Source organism: Taurulus bubalis (assembly GCF_910589615.1).
Source record: "Taurulus bubalis genome assembly, chromosome: 2".
NCBI classification, from domain to species: Eukaryota; Metazoa; Chordata; class Actinopteri; order Perciformes; family Cottidae; genus Taurulus; species Taurulus bubalis.
In genome coordinates this window covers 3,224,916-3,242,985 of record NC_136590.1, presented here as the reverse complement: position 1 = coordinate 3,242,985, position 18,070 = coordinate 3,224,916, and the positions used below count along the sequence as shown (strand labels likewise).

At 42.1% G+C, this 18,070-nt stretch overlaps 1 protein-coding gene across 1 annotated transcript in view; it reads right to left on the bottom strand.

The window, feature by feature from the left end:
* LOC306753344 (uncharacterized protein) overlaps nucleotides 1–18,070 on the bottom strand; it is a gene marked incomplete at both ends in the record, with an annotated part of 44,354 nt that overhangs the window by 23,714 nt on the left and 2,570 nt on the right. The window contains 3 exons of the mRNA XM_079237214.1: nucleotides 603–707; nucleotides 2,878–3,105; nucleotides 13,404–13,583. Coding sequence (XP_079093340.1) covers nucleotides 603–707; nucleotides 2,878–3,105; nucleotides 13,404–13,583 — 513 coding nt within the window. The remainder of the gene's footprint in view (nucleotides 1–602; nucleotides 708–2,877; nucleotides 3,106–13,403; nucleotides 13,584–18,070) is intronic.

Sequence of the window (18,070 nt, the reverse complement as noted above, 5' to 3'; positions counted from 1 at the left end):
GACAATCGTCCATCAAGTCTGATTGTATAGAAGACGATGAGAAAATGACTCTACTTCTCTTGATTTAGTCCCTCAGTAAACATTGTAAGCATGAGTTTATGTTTCAATCTCTAGTTTCAAGTCTTCTTCAATACAGCATGATGTTCATTTAGTAAATTATGGTCATTTAGAGTCAAACAGACCATAAAGCAGGGGACGCTTTAGGGCGGGGCTACCAGGTTATTGACAGGCCAGAGACGTATACGGCACTCCTCCGTCATCCAAATATGGTCACTTCCTGTTCACTGGTTGCAGTAAAGCCAAGATTGCGAAGTCAAGGCTTTAAAACGGAAGTCCACAAATGGGTGACGTGAATATGACTCTGTCCACTTCTTATATACAGTCTTTGTTTTTGTATTGTTTTTGTATTGTGTGGTATGTGCATCATTCAAAAATATATGTTTTAATTCTGGAGGACAAAATGCATTTTTTCAAGAGATTTGTTAGACTTCAATGACACGTACATTGTGTGGTGAGAAACACTGCATGTAAACATAGCTTTGGTCTCATACTGAACACCAACATCCTACCCTGAACCTGAACAGCACTCAGTGAGCTCTCACCTGGCTGAGCTCCACCAGATGGTCTTTCTCCTGCTGGAGCTTCTGCACAGCCTCGTCCTTCTGAAAAAGCTCTTCCAACAGCCTGCTCACCTCACGGTCTTTTGTCTGAATAGAGAGAACAAGGGTCATACACAAAAATTCAATTTTAGAAATATATCATTGCTGTGACATTCTGAATCACCAAATTAATCACAAAGCATGTTAAGCATAACGTTTGTCTTCATTTTCAAGATGCTGATCTGATCGCCGCTGAAAGCCTTCTTTCTGTGGTTATGAAGGAGTTCCTCTTGGGCAAGCCGCCATGATGGCTCGTGAATACAGCGGTTTCCATCTGCAGCTCTGACTTTGCTTTATCGCCTTACATGACCGAAACAGACGTCATTATTTCTGCCTCTCTCTTATGGACATCAAAGCTGTATTTGCATGTGAAATCCTGGCTCTGGTAATGGACTGCAAATGTGACCCAGCAGACTGGAGGAAAGATATATTATGGAGTCAGTTTGTTATACAATTATTTCAGAACGGACAGATGAGTTAATTCTGCGGTAAACTTCTGCTGCTTTGGATCAAACACATCATGTTCAGTTTTAATGAATGTTATGACAGCATTCCGCAAATATTAGACACGGTCACGTCATTTTTTTTTTAAAGCCCTGTGTTAACTCATAACACGGGTCTGGTCTTGTTGCCTCCACTCTTCTCACACTTCACAACGTGGGAGACCAATTAGTCAAGACATTCTTCATGAAGCCAGAGGATCAAGTCCTTAAAGGTGCTCAGTGTGGTATTTAGAGCAGATCTATTGCTTCCACGCGGCTCTCAACACAGCTGATGCTGCGTTCACACCAAAAGCGTTGTGAAAATTTGCTTGAGTAGATTACATGTAAGTCAATGCACAGATGCAAATGGTTGCAAAAAACGAATTTTTCGCAATGCTTTTTCGCCTGAGTTTATTCGCTCGACTTTATGTGGTTATGTCATTCGCCTTTTCGCGGTGAAAAGGGGGCGTGGCTTTCCCGTGGCTTAACTCCGTGAAAACAGTTACCGTTTCCGCTATCCACCATGTAAATAACCACTAGCGGCGCTAACAGCATGCACAGTGTTTCCCTGAGCGAGGAACCAGACGTGCTTCTGCGTGGACACCGTGGGTCGGGATGACATCAGCGGTAACTGCCGAATGAGTACACAACAAAGAGACCTACAATTCCAGATTTAAACAAAGCACAGAGAAGCTCGGATCAACAACAACAACTTAATTCTCTGCGCTGGCAGACATCACACCGCTATACATTTACACTTCAAATAGCTTGCTGCTATACTAATGCTCTGAAGCATAAGTAGAACCGTTAACACCATGACCCAGATCAAATTAATCAGTGTGAAGTTGTCGAGGTTAAATCTACTCCACCCTGCTTCTCTTTGTCACAATCTGCAGTGTTGTGAGTACAGTACATTCTTGTGGCATTCCTGAACAAAGATAGCATCTTAATCCTTTAAGGCACCTCAATTAAACAGATAAAGGGGTTTGTGAGGTGGGGTAACGGAGATGTCAGAGCCGCCTCTGCGTTTAGTGTCTACACAGAAGAGAGAGGCGACATGGAAAAGGTCCTCCTTCAGGAGTTCAAGCTGGAATTATCAAACACAGATATCCCAGGGAACCCATGTTTATGATACTACCTTCCGTAGTTTATCGGGCTGTACCAGTTTATGTATTCGTGCCAAGCCAATACATATTCATGAGATTGTGATAAAATAACGTTGGGTTGTGCCAGCTGCGGAAGTAGACATATTTTCAACTTAGACATATTGCACACTAGCTAGCTAGCACTGCAATCAACTCCTTGATCCTTTTTGGTAGTTGTAACTTTTTCATCATACCTACTACTCTCATTGACTGACTGTGGCTCAGTGGTGAGCAGGATCGTCCTTCAATCAGAGGATCGGCGGTTCGATCCCCGCTAGCCCATGACGATGAGTCCTTGGGCAAGACACTTAACCTCTAATTGCACCCGTAGTGTGTGTCTGAATAAGCAGGTGGCTCCTTAACCGCTGCCATCAGTCTATGAATGGAACAACTTCCCTCTCTACTGGCCGTGATAACTATGAGCATGAAGTCAGGTGAGCTGCCACAAAGCCTGTTTGGGGTGGCGGCTGGACTTTCACACAGGAGACCCCTGTACGTGTCCCACGTGAAACCAAGAGTCCCGGTTGACATAACACTCTCAGTGCCTTTTAAGTAGCAACCGTCGGCCAGGAGGATCACATGATGCTCTACCTGTTTATCTCGATCAGCCACGGTCAGGCTGCTCTCCAAGTCGTCCAGGTCTCTCCTGAGGCTGCTGCACTCCGCCTCCAGTCTGTCCCTGTGGAGGGCCAGCTGGGCTGAGCAGACCTCCTCGTCCTCCAGACGGCCGGACAGGCCGGACAGCTGCCGCTCCAGCTCGTGCCGGGCCTTATCCAGCTGGACGCTGCGCTGCTCGGATGCCTGGGCACTCTCCTGCTCCTGGAGGTACACAAACACAAAGAGAGGTAGAGATACAGCTGTGTTCATGTCAAACAGTACTTTTGTTTTTGTTTTCCTAATTATTTTTCTTATTTTCTTGATCCATATATATCAGATTTTGGTTTGTCAAGAATTAATTTGTGGTGGACATATTCGTGATTCTTTATCAGATATCCCGTTGTATTTTGCACAACTTTCTGTGAATCTGTGGAGCCCATCGAGTTCCTGCTTATCTGTGTTTATGATAGATATCTCTCACAGGCTTAGAAAAAACATTTCCATCTTTAAAACCTTTTCTTTATGAGTAATTACCATTGATAAAATATTAATATTTAGCTTGTCAGCTTTTTAAAAGCACTAACACGACTCTAACAACCTGTAAATATACTGTATTTTTAGTGGGTTGACAAACCTAACCGTTAAAGGAAAGAGAGTGAAAAAAACATATTTGTAAAAAGGAGTAAAAGGCTGATGGATAAAGCATTAATCCTAAAGGATTAGCTGAATAAAAGCGTCTGAAGCACTGAGAGGCAATTTGTTCATAGAAAGAGGATCTTACCGCCACAAGATGAAACTTATCTTCCCTCAAGTCAGAAGAAACCTTCCCTTTGTTCATTTGCAGTTCCCTTATAATATCACAGCTGAAGAGGCAACACAGTGACGTACAGTATGACTTGATAAGCAAGTTCTACCAAACAGCAGATGACTTATTCAACAGCCATCCAGAACAGGACTGAAAAGACCCGATTGTGAGAACCTGCTCTGGTTACTTTCTTATGGACCAGTCATCATGGGCAAGGCATTTGGCGTGAGCTAATATAATAGCATACCCAAATAACTGGGCATTTGAGAAATGATCAGACCACCACATTTCCATCTGCATATTTCCATAACAGCACTTGGTTTGAGCTCTTTCCTTTCCTTTTCTGAAACCACCACATCATTTTCATTCTGGTGTCAAGTTATTTGCACCTTTATCACTTTCACCTGGTGATAACTGAGCAGTTGCTGGCAGGTATGACAAGAAGATGACTCACCTGCACACACATGTTAACTAAATTACACACTTACTGAAAGATAAAGTGGAGCAATGTCTCCATGAGCAGCAACTGGAGTCTCTCTCCCTCTGTGTGTGTTGTTCTCAGAGCTTCTCTGCGCCTTGTTGATGGAGCCGGGCCCACATGCTTTAGTGCATGTTAGTGCATGTGAGCGTGCCCATTGGCTAGCTAGTGCCCACCGCTCTGCACTGCTCTCAGACAGCGACCCACGGCAGGTCAGGTAAACACTGAGGTGTCAGCGCTGATGCTATTTTTTTGCTATTTTCCCGCTCTTAGCAAAGTAAATGCAGGGGAATCAATAACATAAAGATAGATGAATGCAATTTAGGAGTCTCAATCTTTAGATAATGTATGTCATTGTAATAAATTAGTTGAAATATCCATAACTTTTTCAACATTTCAGCATTCATACTCAAATGTTTGGCCGTTTTGGCACCAGCTATACGAGAGGTCCTTGAGCCCACAGCCATAACTGGCCACCCACAATAGTATGCAGTTTGTTGCAGCAGAATGAGAGATTAACCGTGGACAGACACCGGCACTTTCTGGTGGAGAAAATAACTAAATGAATGGCTGTATTCCATTTAGCTTGGGTCACACTATCACAGCTTACAGAGCTTAAAGAACCATCGTTAATTACTGTTACCTGCTTTTCCTAAATCAAAATGTCTGCTGTAAAAAGACCAATTGAGCTTCTGAGAAATACACAGTATGTAGATACTAGTAATTATAAGTTAGCAAGAGTTACCCACAGCTGCTAATCTGTGCTCCAGTGTGGTGCTATAGCTATCCCAATCAAGTTCTTCAGGTTCCGGTTCTGGTCCAGGATCTGCATGGTTCCCATTGGCTTCCTCAGAGTCATCAGAGAGGGAGTGGCAACGCTGGTGGCGCTGAGCAGACATCATTCCTCCAGTCTCTTCACAGACTTCACCTGTTTGACGATGCAGCAACTTGCCCGCCTGCTCTGTCCCAGGTGGGTTTCAGCAGGAGGAAGTGAATCAACCCACTGATGGCGCTCCAGTCTGTACTCTCCCAGCAGATTCTCTGTTTTGCAATAAGCTGCTCTGCTCACCTTTCTTTTCTTGCCTTCCTTTCCCTATTAAGAGTCTTTTTTTCCCCTAATCCTCTCTGTGAGACTTTTTTTGCTCTCTCTCTCCTCTCAACCAAGCTTTCATTTATGTTTCATTTTAGGATGCGCTGGTATACGCTACTGAAATCCAAAGATTCCTCCGGACGTACTCCGAGTTTGCTCACAGCCTCCTACTGCTGCTAGTAACCCGATGCAGGTAGCTCTGTCCACTCTTGACTGAGTTTTACCACAGCGAAAACCTCTCCAGCCTTCTTTCTTCAATGTAGTCTCCTCCCCCCAGAAACAGGTGGCTCTCCCAACTCTCAGGGGATCCAAAGGTGTCCCACAGGGATGGTGGTTGGTGTAGCATGTCAGATCCAGAGAAAAGCATAGAGCGTTGTGCCGTTCTTTCACAGAAACACAACCCTCAGCTGTGCAATCAAAGCCACGCCACAGAAAGACAAGAAAACAAGGGCAGTGCTCCAGAGTCAAAAATGCCTTTTCTTCTCTCGGTCTACATTGTAATTGACATAAATGTCTCGTGCAACCACGCCCACACAGTCCCCCACAATGCCACAGCATTCATTCCAGCAAGAATAATGAGGCATATTGTGCTTTAGATACAAGTGTGGATGTTTTTCTTGAATGAAGACGCACAAAGACTGGTCAAAGCATTTCCATATCTAGAGTTAACATCAAGCAGGGTCACAGATGGCCTGATGATTACAAAAATATGTATTTATTATCGCGGTCTGAAATGAAGCGCGCCCGCTTTACATAATATGCCGATAATTCAGGGATGGATCTCATAGGAAATATGTCCATTACAATATGAACTAATTATATAGAGGTATTTGAACATTCTTGCTTCTGAAAGTTCGTCCCTGACCTCTGAAAACTTTCTTTAAATAAGAAAACCATATCACACGGTCTTCATTGTCAGATAGAGTTCGCTCTGATGTCATGATGTAGATTTTGTTGGGAATTTTTGTCAACATAAATAAATAAAACATCTCCATTCAACATCCCCTCACTACCATTTTCAGGGGTTTTCCCCACACCTTCTGGCCTTCATCATGCCTTTACATGATGGATGCATGTGACCTAAGTATGACAACAGAATACACGTCGTCTGCTGATGAGGACCAAGAGGCTGTGGAAAAGCAACCATACATGACCTTTCCAAAATACATAAAGCTAGAATAACACTGATTCTAAATCTGCCCAAAAGAGGACACAGTTATATGAGCAAGGATAAGCACTCCGCCAGTGCCACTGAGCCGTAGAAGACATCCAGCCCAAAAAAACAACAAAAAAACATAAGATTTCTGAGAATTCATTTTTGGACAATGTGGTCTGGGTTCTTGTGTGGCGAGGCAGCACAGAGATATCTGTTCATGTAACTCCCACGTGAGCTGGAGAAGCCGGAGACGCAGAGCTGCTTCTCCAGACACCACTTACGTCCAACACTAACACTCATATCTGACAGGAAGGTTGCCAGGGATTCAGATATGCACAAAGTTGCGTACTCATCAGATTCTCATCATACCAACTCTAAGGCTTGGAACCACGAGACGCTATGAAGGCCAGTTTCATGTTTACACTGCTGTTTTTAATTCATTAATTTACCAAGATGATTGCAGTTAATGAGGTAACAAAACAACATAGTTACTGGAGATGAAGGCATTGCAGGAAAGCCCTTCGGTTACACAGAAAAGATTAGATTATGTTTGGCTGCTCCATGTCAAAAGCAACCCATATTCAGAGAGTCAAAGTACCCCTATGAGGTAGAACGCCTTCCAAACCTGCCATTTAATTGCCGGCTGCCTTTTAACATCCTAAAGGAGAGATGAGTGATAACACAGGGGGAGAGGAGGTTGCGGGTTCAGCAGCCGGATGTTTTTAGCCCATAGTATGATAACTACCATGGAGTCTTGTAAAGACAAGACTAAGAGTCTGCTGTCATGCTAGAAGCTCTGTGAGGCTGTACTTAGACACAGTGCTTTTGAGCTAAATGCTAATGCTACTAAAGCAACTTGCTTACATTGGTGAAGTCAACATTCTGATGTTTAGCATGTTCTCTGTCTTTGTTTGCTATCACACAAAGTACAGATCAGGTTGAGGGGAATGTCACTAGTTCTAGTGTGGCATAGTTCCAGCGTTGCCTCGGTATAATACCGTATGGTTTTGTACAGAAAACTAGATACAGCATTGTTCATGCCTAGGAAAATTGCTGTGGCGCAGTTTTAAAATGTAGAATTCAGACGAAATACCAACATTTCCAACAATCTTTTGCATCCATGGGCCAATGCAAATTATTAGCATTATTTGCATTGCTATTAGTATTTCCAATACTGCTAATTGTATCATTTGTTTACATCCACTGTTGCTGCTACTTTTGGTAGTTGTAACTTTTTCATCATGCCTACTACTCTCATTATATGAATCATTTCTTTCATATTCATTGGATGTGCTGTAACTCTGTTGTTCATTGGGTACACATGACATCTATTGTACTTCTGTCCATCCTGATAGAGGGATCATCTTCTGTTGCTCTCCCTAAGGTTTCTTCCCTTTTTCTCCCAGTGAAAGGTGTTTTTTTGGGTGGTGTTTTTCCTGATCCGATTAGGTCTCGATTAGGTCCCGAGGCAGGGATGTTGTATACCGATTGTAAAGCCCACTGAAGCAAATTTGTAATTTGTGATTTTGGGCTATACAAAATAAATCAAATTGAATTGCATATGCGTGCTAGTGTTTCCTTTAACCCCGCCTCCCAGCCCTTGGTCCAGCCCAGGAGGCAAACTCTGGTTCTGCCGAGTAAAATTATGGTTCCATTTAGAGTAAAATAGACTCATAAAGCGGAGTATGCTTTAGGGCGGGACTACCTTGGGATTGACAGGTCACTACCCTAACAGAGCTATATAGGGCGTCTGTGCGTCACTCCTCTGCCGGTGGTCACTTGTGTTCAATCGTAAAAAAGCCAAGATGGCAACATCCAAAACGCAGAACTCGGAGCTTCAAAGAATCAGTCCACAAACCAATGGGTGACGTTATATTCCAAGGCCGATATTCCACACGGCCTTGCTTGGTATATATTGGTGCATCTGCTTGAGCAGAGCCCCTCTGTTGTGGAACAAGAGGCGTTCAATGTCCAGGAAGAAAGTTAGGGCATTTTGGCTCTCAGCGGATCTAAAACTACGGTTCACGAAATGTGCACTAAATGAATTACTCAAAATATTTAACTTCACTTAATCAAAGTCAAACTTTGCAGAGATACTGTTAACACATAGTGCTATATATAGTATAAATACTATATATATGCATCATTTGAATGAGGAAATCATTCTGGAATTTATTTTAAATTTTTTCCTTTCCTGTGTTCTATCATCAACCAATAAACCACTAACACATATACTGCTATATGAACCTCTAAACTAGTATCACAAGTGTTTTCTTTATATAATACCTTTTGAACTTATTCAAATAGCCCTTGTGGCGGCAACATAACGCTTAAAAATAGGTGTGTTTCTCCATCCCACCAGAAATGTGGGCTTTTATTTTGGTCATGCAACTCTACTCCAGCTTTGCAAACTCCTGGCTTGTTGTTTGTGTACAACATACAGAGCTGTTGTGGCATAAAAAACCTGATCGAGACGCATATTTCGAATGTGCTGTATTGTATACTTGTCCGAAAAATGTTCCTAAAACCCAAATAATATCGGCATATCCCTCTTGTTTTAGTCGGAAAACAGCATAATTCAGATTATCCAAACGGACATGAGCCATATCGAAAAACAAATAACATATGTCATGGTGGCATGGCAAAAAAACATAAAAAACTAGATACTCAACAAAGCACCATCTGAGCAAGAACGCTTCTATTTTTATGACCCCACTAAAGCCCAAAGCAGGGCACAGGAGAGAATATAAAACGTTTGGTTATTTGAACCACATAGCTGTCAGTAGCGTCCTATTACCCACGCGGTCAATCTGACAGACTGTTACCAGATGCTCACCTCAAAATGAATCTCTCAAGACCAATTTGTACATACATTCATTTGCTTCCTTCGCCTTGCCCTTGAACATCAGATCAGTCTTCCATTCCCTAGCCTCTCTTCACCCTTGTCTCTATCCCCTCTCCACCCTCATTCATCTCTCCCTGCCAGTCTTTTGTCCCACAGCATGCCTTGGGCCCCAGAAACTTCAGAGCCGGTCCAGACTGAAAGTTTTTCCACATGCAGAACTCGGGCATCTGGATAGCTCTGCAGGAAGGTTCCACATTTATTTCCCATTAGCAGTAATTGAGGGGTAAATAGTGGACTTTTCTCTCTTTATATTCATTTGAACTAAAGTGGGTTGAAGTTAGTTGAAGCAAATTAAAATATGTTCTTTTCCCCTTCTTGTAGTGCTAATCCTGTAATTCCTCTAATTGCTTTTAATGGTGTTTTTTCACTGCACAGAGTGGGTGGTACTGACACATCTTTTTTTTCATAGTTGGGATTGCAATGGTAGTCAGGCATTGTGTATTCTGATGACTTTTGCAATTGTTTCTCAACAACTATGGACGGAAAGGTATGAGCACTGCAAGGATGTTGCTTTAGTGTTGGCATTTAATTTAAAGCATGTTATGTTAACTACCCACCTCTTCTTTTCGAAATACAAAAATAGAAAAATGTGATGCTTTGAGTAAACCAGAGAGCGACATATCTACTTCTACTACTACATAACACCTAGGGACCGAGACTGGGAGTAGCTATGTGAAAACATTTTATTTTGTTATATTCTATCTCTTCCTTGGAGATAGAATTAATAACTTTGAGCACATTTAAAAAAAAAAAAGTAAATCAAAAGAACGTTGGTCTGTCAGGACAGTGTTGATCTAGCAGTGCAGAAGTGCATTAAGGGTGATTAAGAGGTAGGAATTCATCCTACCCCTGATGAAAGATGTGTGAGGTGTGCTAATTGTTTCCCCTGGAAAGCTGGAAGGCTTCCTACAGGCAGCACTAAATAGCTCTGACAAGGGGTCACATTTCTCACTCGAATAAAATCAGAAGGGCTCCAAGGTATGAATTATGCCGACTGATCTGTCTCCTCCACAAATGAACTTCATGATTTATGGTTGGCTAATCGAAGCAGTGATGAAAATACACAGTCGGAGACAGAGCACACCTGGTGTGAAAAAAAGAGGACTAAAAAAGGAATGAGGAGTAATCAATTGACCTCTCTTGAAACAAAAGACTGTACGTATAAAATAAGTATCTGGATGAGTGTAGGTTGTAGAAGAAAAACTGATTAGCAAACATCTATTAATCCACATTTTAGACTCACTTTTTATAATGCCAGTAAGGTAGACGCTTAAGTTAAGTGACTTTTGAAAGTACAGTAGTTGTTTGGTTTATGATCATCACCTAAATGACTTTGTCCAGAATCACATACTTCACTATAAATCTGATGAAATAAACTGTCAGTGCAGATAATACAAAGGCACATTCAGACAAATCAACCGTGACACATGAATTTGCCATATCCAGACAGCAGTGAAATGCAGCGGGACGAGCAGCAGTCCAACTCCTCGAGGCGATTTTATTTAGTTCAAAGCCATCTGAAGAGTCTGCTAAGACACTCAGCATCATGACCAAATCCCGTGGGCAACACTGGAGCGCTCTCCACAAACACTGACCACAGCAGTGCTGCTCCTCGCTTCACACTAAATCCTCTGCCTTCTGGAGAGATGCACTCTAAAATGGGAGATTCACTCACTTTTGAAAAAAAAGCGTATCCTTATCATCACCGTAGAAATTATCTTAATTTCACTTTCCTTGAAGTTAGTTTTTTATGTATGTTAAATGGTCATATAAATATATTTTTTTAAGGCGCTAAATATAAGATTGGGAGCATTTCTATTGCCTATCCTCGGCTATCAATACGGCTGAGCAGGTGGCTCGCACCTAGCGGTGCTAACAGGTCAGTCATGCAGTGTGAAAAACACGACAACGTTGTGCACTGTGACGACTTTGGAAGTAGTGTAGTGTGAACTTGCTTCACCAAGCAAAACAAACAGTGCTCGTTTCAAGTCCCTCATCACTTCTGACATTGGCATCCTGTCTGTGGTACTCATCTCCAAGCCCATCTGTTCAGTCACAAATCATTTACAAAAACAGTTAAACACCGTCATATAGCACATATATATTTAATAATACGCTCAAGCTGCATTTATTTATACCATTTGGTCACTTTTGGGCAGTAAAAAAAAAAGTGTAACTCAATATTGACATATTAAGACATTATCATAAACTTGGGGGAAATGTGTGAGTAAACGGTTTCATATTAACCGGTGGTGTTTTGTAACAAAGTAGAAATACTTCGTTACTGTACTTAAGTCTGGATGCTAGCTAGCTAGCTAGCAACTACATGACTCTACGATGACTGATACTCCCGCAACAAACGACGGTGGTGACGAAGACCAACACCCGTGGACATTTGCGAGAAATATTTTCTCATGTTGGAGTGCCTCTTATGCTTACCCAAAGCGACTGAAATATTGACATTCAAAAACTAGCCATCCAACCTCAGGAAATACATTGAGGTAAATTAAGATTAATCACATGAGCCGCAACGTTAATGTTTTGCTATCATAATTAGCATAAACCTGTTAAGATATCTAGCAGTGTTTCCCACAGGATTGGAATATATATTTGGCAGGGGAGGAGACAGGTGTCTGATCTTCTTATTTAGCTATACATAGTTTATGTTAGGCTAACGTTCACTAGCTATCATAAATCAAATGAGACATTTAGTGTAGTAGACAGATTGCCAGTGAGTTAGTGAGCTGAGGACGTGTTGACAGTTGTGAGATTTTGTTGATTTGAGTCATCTTAGCTATAATAATTGCAGCACTAGTTGGCTAACGTTAGCTAACTTAATGTTAGCTAGCCACCGCATCATAGGATTGACTGCAGTCGCGAGAGTGCAGCAATACGATTTGAACCGGGTCGATGTTGGAGATGCATGCAAGCGTGTGTAGCAAATGGGGCTAGCTAAGGTTTTTATGCTAACAAAATGTATTTCTCTCACTGTTTCAGAGAAAGCTCCTGGATGATCACAGCCAACACAACTTCTTGTCCTTGGTCATGGTGGCCACAGGACTTAAAAGAATAAACTTCATATTTCTCAAAATTCTGACCCTTTGCTTTTTCATTAAAAGCATTTACTTGTACTTTTACTTTCAATACTGAAGTACATTTAATATCAGAAAATTACTTTTGATACTTAAGTACAGTAAATATCAGATACTTTAAGACTTTTACTCAAGTAGTATTCTAATAGGTGACTTTCACTTTTACATTAAGGTATCTTTACTTTTACTCAAGTATGGTTTTTGGGTACTTTATACACCACTGATATTAACACATAAACATGAAACATTAACATTAATTTAGACTCATGTTTGTGGAAGATCCAAGTCCAATGCTCTCCCTCCCTTTAGCTCTGCTTTGGTCCCTACCAACCGCTGAGGGAAATGTCTGGCTCCTAAGCTACTAGATGCTACACTGCTCACAAGCTAGTCTCTAAACGCATCTGTCTGCCATTTGGTGGTATGCAGTGGATGTATCAGGACCTTGTGGAACGCTGTGAGAACAATGTGGGATTGTATTTCACACACTAAGACTTGTGGTAACACCTCCTTCCACCCAAACGGGATGTGCCACTCAAACAGTCGTCGTCGCCAGTGAACCAATCAATCACACAGCGCACCTCAGGCCAGGAAACAGCTTGGTGCCCCAAGGAACTATGACAGCAGTCTTAGTAAAAAACACACTCTGCTCTCTCAATAAAACGATCAGCTGGAAAATGGTCAACACAGCAGTAAAAACCCACAGAAAGACACGCAGCATTAAAACGAGCTTGAGCACAGCGCCTGCTGCGGTGGCTGCATCGCTCTCCCTCAGCCTCTGCTGGGGTATCATTATCCACTTAATTTCATCCATCAAGGGTTGGTATAATGACCACGTACAAAATCCCTTATCAAGCAGAAAGTTAGACTGAATCACAAATCCTGTGAGTTCTAAAGTATCAAGTTAGTGAAACAAAAGCGTAATAACTTGTGTAAAGGGAAAAAATGAGAACAGAGAAGGAGAAGCAAAGAGCGATGAGCAGAGCAGCAGACTTACAGCTCGGTACTGAGTGGCCGCCTCACTCCTGTCCTTGTTAAGATGGGTGTTCTGCTCCTCTAGCTCACGGACCTTGGAGAGGAGCCGGTCACTCTGCTCTATGGCTCTCCTCAGCTCCTCTTTCGCCCTCATCCCTGCCTGCTGTGTATGAATGTGCTGCTGTAATGGCAGAGACCTGACCTGGAACAACACTCGCACATACAGAAAGACAGATATTTCAGCTCTGACTGCTCTCTGACTGAGTCTCTGACTTTTGTTCCCTTCTGTGTGGAGTCTGCACTGTACCCCTCCCCCCCCCACCTCCATCCACATCTGACAGACACTCACAGGCACACACACCACCAACACTTTGCCCTCTGACAGACATCCATGTGCGTGTATGAATACACACTGTATTGCACATTGCCAACGTATCCTCCCCCCGGCCTCCTGCTGGCCTGAAACATATGATACTTTCTTCCTGTGCTGCTGCATAGCTGCTGAGAGGAAACTACATTTTTCACCTTCAGTTGGGCCAGGTAGATGACAAGCGCCATTTCTGTTTTAATGCAACATAAGGCATTGTAATGTAAATATGTCAATGATACATTCATTATGGCTACTTTCAGTCCAAGCTTTAGTGCTCAATTCAAATTGTTTTTGTTTGGCTCTGTGAACTCGTCACGGTAAAGGGTTCGGGTCAAAGCTGTCGTACAGAAGTAAACATGGAGGCCACTGAAGTCAGCGTTTACGGTTTCACGCAAATCACAACTCGGTGTTGAACACAGTCCTCCGGTTAAAGGTGTTCTGTGTTTGTTGGACCCATCCACACTTTGCATATTAAATACTACGGCGCTTGGCCATATTTTCGTCCGAAAAAAGACTGATAATTCGTGTCTCTGTACACGAAACTAATTGAAAAAGATTGCTTTTCATGGCTATTTCACAACCTGTCATTGATATTGGCTTTATACTCCCGCCAGCAGACAATTGTGACAAATGTTGATTCAGAGTGACGTAAAAAGTTGCATGAATTCCCATGTGGCTGCTCAGACTGAGGTTGCAATGACCTGGATCTGATTTACGAGCACATGTGAAAGTACTCAGAATTGAAAAGGTCAGATTTCATGTTATTTGTGCTGCTTACACCAACAGATCTTAAGGATTTCTCTATAACCTGCATGTTCTAATCTAAAATCCCAATTATATCAACATGTTTTCATTATGAATAAGAAAATTAGTGCATGTACAGAATGTAATTCACCCTAAAGCGTCTTGTTGCAGGTTTGTGCTAAAGATCTTTTTGTTCTGACAACACTTCCAAGTGAATTTAAAAGAAGCATTATCAATATGTAAACAGGACCAACACTAACGGTTTCACTATGTATTTCGCTCCAAATGGCTAACAAACCCCTAATCTGGTACTGTAATATCAGACTCTTTTAAAAGTCGACGGTTCATTTTAACCCAAACCTTTCAGCTGGTGCCAGAATAATATTCAGGTTCATCTGAATACCAGATGAACCATGGTTTTCCAAATAGGACGGGAAAAATAATGCAGAGACATTTAAACAACCAGCCTCGCAGTTTGAAAATCTATTTGATACAATTATCTTGAATCACATGAACCATTTTAAAGCATTTCCTTGCAGTTAATACTCCGGCACCTTGAGCCAGTTAAAACAAGCACTATGAACTGTAAGTACTCCTACTCCCAGACCCGATCACTACGTGGTACAGCGGCCAGAGATCAAAGGTAGAGGTCAACCAGCAGTGTTTGGTTGATCAGAGGCAGACAGTAATGTAAAGATGCTGTTGGTATGCGTTTCCTTCTCCCTGTCAGCAGCACCTCAGCAGTCCACCTCATTGAACCAGACTCAAAAGCTAAACAGATGTCTGTCAACCCCCGACACGCTCATGTAAACACAATAATGTTCTGTACACACTGGGACATGAACCACATCTGGACTTTTACAGTGGGATTCAATTGCAAGCAATGAGAGAATATCCAAAACAGCTGATAGGGGGTTGTTTATGAAACCCTAACCGATGCGCTCAGTGAGTTAGTAAGTCTAACTGATGAGGTTTTGTGGTATAGTGCTAATGCTTATATTTGCAGCGTTATGTACTGTAACTTTAGTGAGCCAGGTTGTCTAATTGGGAATTTGATCTCTTTTTAAAAGAGATATGCGAGAACAAGAAAATTGTATTGTCAACAACACAACCAGCATAGCGGAAAATGCATAGACAACCAAAAATCAAGGAACAAATATAATTATTAATATAACTTACAGGATTCATAAAAAACAATGACAGAATCTAGCTTGGGCAGTTCGCAGTTCATTCGATGAAAAACCAACCTGAAACAGATTTGGGCATTCTGTACTGCGATGAAACACATCAATGATGGTGCTAAAATAGACATTTATCACATGTTGTGAATAATGTACTGGGTTATTTAACACAGGTGGGGGGATATCTGGAAAGCTTGCCGGTGAGCAGGGCGAAGGATGCATCCGGGTCTAACTCCGGCAGGCTGGACCCCGATGGAGTCTGAGCTGAAGTAGTTTCTACATATCTCATCTGATTTCACACATAATCGACCCGGTGGCACCGATGACAAGCATGAAGAATAACTATATAGAAAGAGCCAATCTTCTCTCGTTTACTTATAGGTCATGTAGACGCACCAGTATTAAATTGAAACTGCTTCATAACCAGTTAAAAGATCCTCAAAGTAACGTTAAGAGGCCTTAAACACCCACATTGCATTTTACAAATCAAACAGCCTTCAAGATCAATTGTATCTTTTTTTGTGAATCCCTGTAAGGAAGACACACACACACACACACACACACACACACACACAGAACAACTTCTTGCTGCTTGAGCGCTGGCATCAGTGCCGTTGCAAAGAGAACTATCGTTAGCGCATCTCTCTGAACCCTGACAGTGAGTTTACCTCTCAAACGTTTGTCAGCGGGGAAACGAGGTGTCGTCTTTCTTAAGTGTGCAGTGGTAATTGCCATGTTGTCCAAATAAGATTTAGGACATGTGTGTTTTAACTGCCATCAGGATCTACCTGCTGACACACCTGAACTTCCCTTGCATGAAGTCAGTTTTAAACACACAATATATTGAGCTGTCAGTGCAGGATTTACCGTCGCACTCAACATCAACATGCACACTGATTCCAAAAAAGCAGCAGAAGATAAATGTGACACATCAATGGTTCACCTTTAGCATGATCACAGGGCTCAACCTCTTAAGCCAGCGCTGTTGTTGAGAATTCACAAATGCAATGCTCTCTTTGTGTCAGCACAATCCCTCTTTGCATGATGAATGTGAGTTACAACTTTCGCAAAGTTTTCGTGTTTTGACTTGAAGCTCAGAGACGTTTGGCCGGGTGAAACAGACACACTGCACTGACACACACTTTCCGACTGTCTGTCTGAAGCACAGTTCTGTTTAAACTGTTTCTAGTGAGTATAAAATAGGATGCTTTCTTTTATTTGAGCAGCTTTTCATCATTTCGACCTCTATATTCCCGCCTGCTAGTGGCTACAGGCTCCCTGTGCATTGTACTCATTCAGTGTCAAGTCTCTACTAACATGTGACTGTGACAGCCTTCGCAAGTCTGTATCCTGGTTCAGAGCTTTGCAAAATGTTCACTTCTGGTGGCGTTGGTTTTGAGGCAGAAACTGTCTTGATGCTCACATAAATTATTTATTCATTAAGTGTCAAAACCCAGAATATGTCATTTCAATGTTTGATCTCTATGTAAACTTTGCTTCAAAGACTGGCTTCATATTGGACCCGTTTTTCACCGCAACACTGAAGGCCCAGGTAGAAAACCCACGGCCCGCCACTGGGAGAAAGCCATACTTTGAACGCGACTAACAGGTGGTGGTATAAAGATAGCTTGCAATCCACCATAAAAATAAACTAAACACTCCTCCACTGCATGTCAGAGATACATATTGTACTTTTTACTCCACTACATTTCTCTGGCACCTTTAGTTACTTCAAAAAGCACATTATGAGCATACCCAGTTATGAGACAGGAAGTGGATACCATTTCAAACCATTGGCAGAGCATGCAATGCGGCATCTTTGCTGGAGAGAATCTTTGGTTTAATCACGCAGATGGAAACATGGTGATATTGCCACCGACAGACAAAGAAAGTAGCCGAATAGTTGCTGCAGACACAAGCAAGGAGTGCTCTAGCTAAATGTCTATCTGCTGATTACTCTGTCTGTGTTTGTGGTTTCACATTTAACAAAGACGAAAGTGAAAGAGAGGTGGTGTGAGAAGCTTGGTGACATAGTAGCTATTCACAAGGTCGAATAAGTTTACTTACTGCAGCTGACAAGCTCAATGCTAATATGAAGCAAACCGATAGCATGGTGGGAGCAGTCAGTCACAATAGCTTTAAGCTAACTGGCTTGCAAACTGTCCTTTAGTTTGCTGGCAAGACCCCTAAAAGGAATCTTATATAAAAGTGTCTGAACAGCTGTTGCTTGTCATGCCTGTAGGTGAGCAGGGGTGTCAAACTCATTTCAGTTCTGCGCCACATTCTGCCCATTTTGATCTCAAGTCGGCCAGACCAGTAAAATCAACGCATAATAACGCATACATAACGACAATATTTCGCTATGATTAAATCATTGGTGAAGGTTTTTGGATG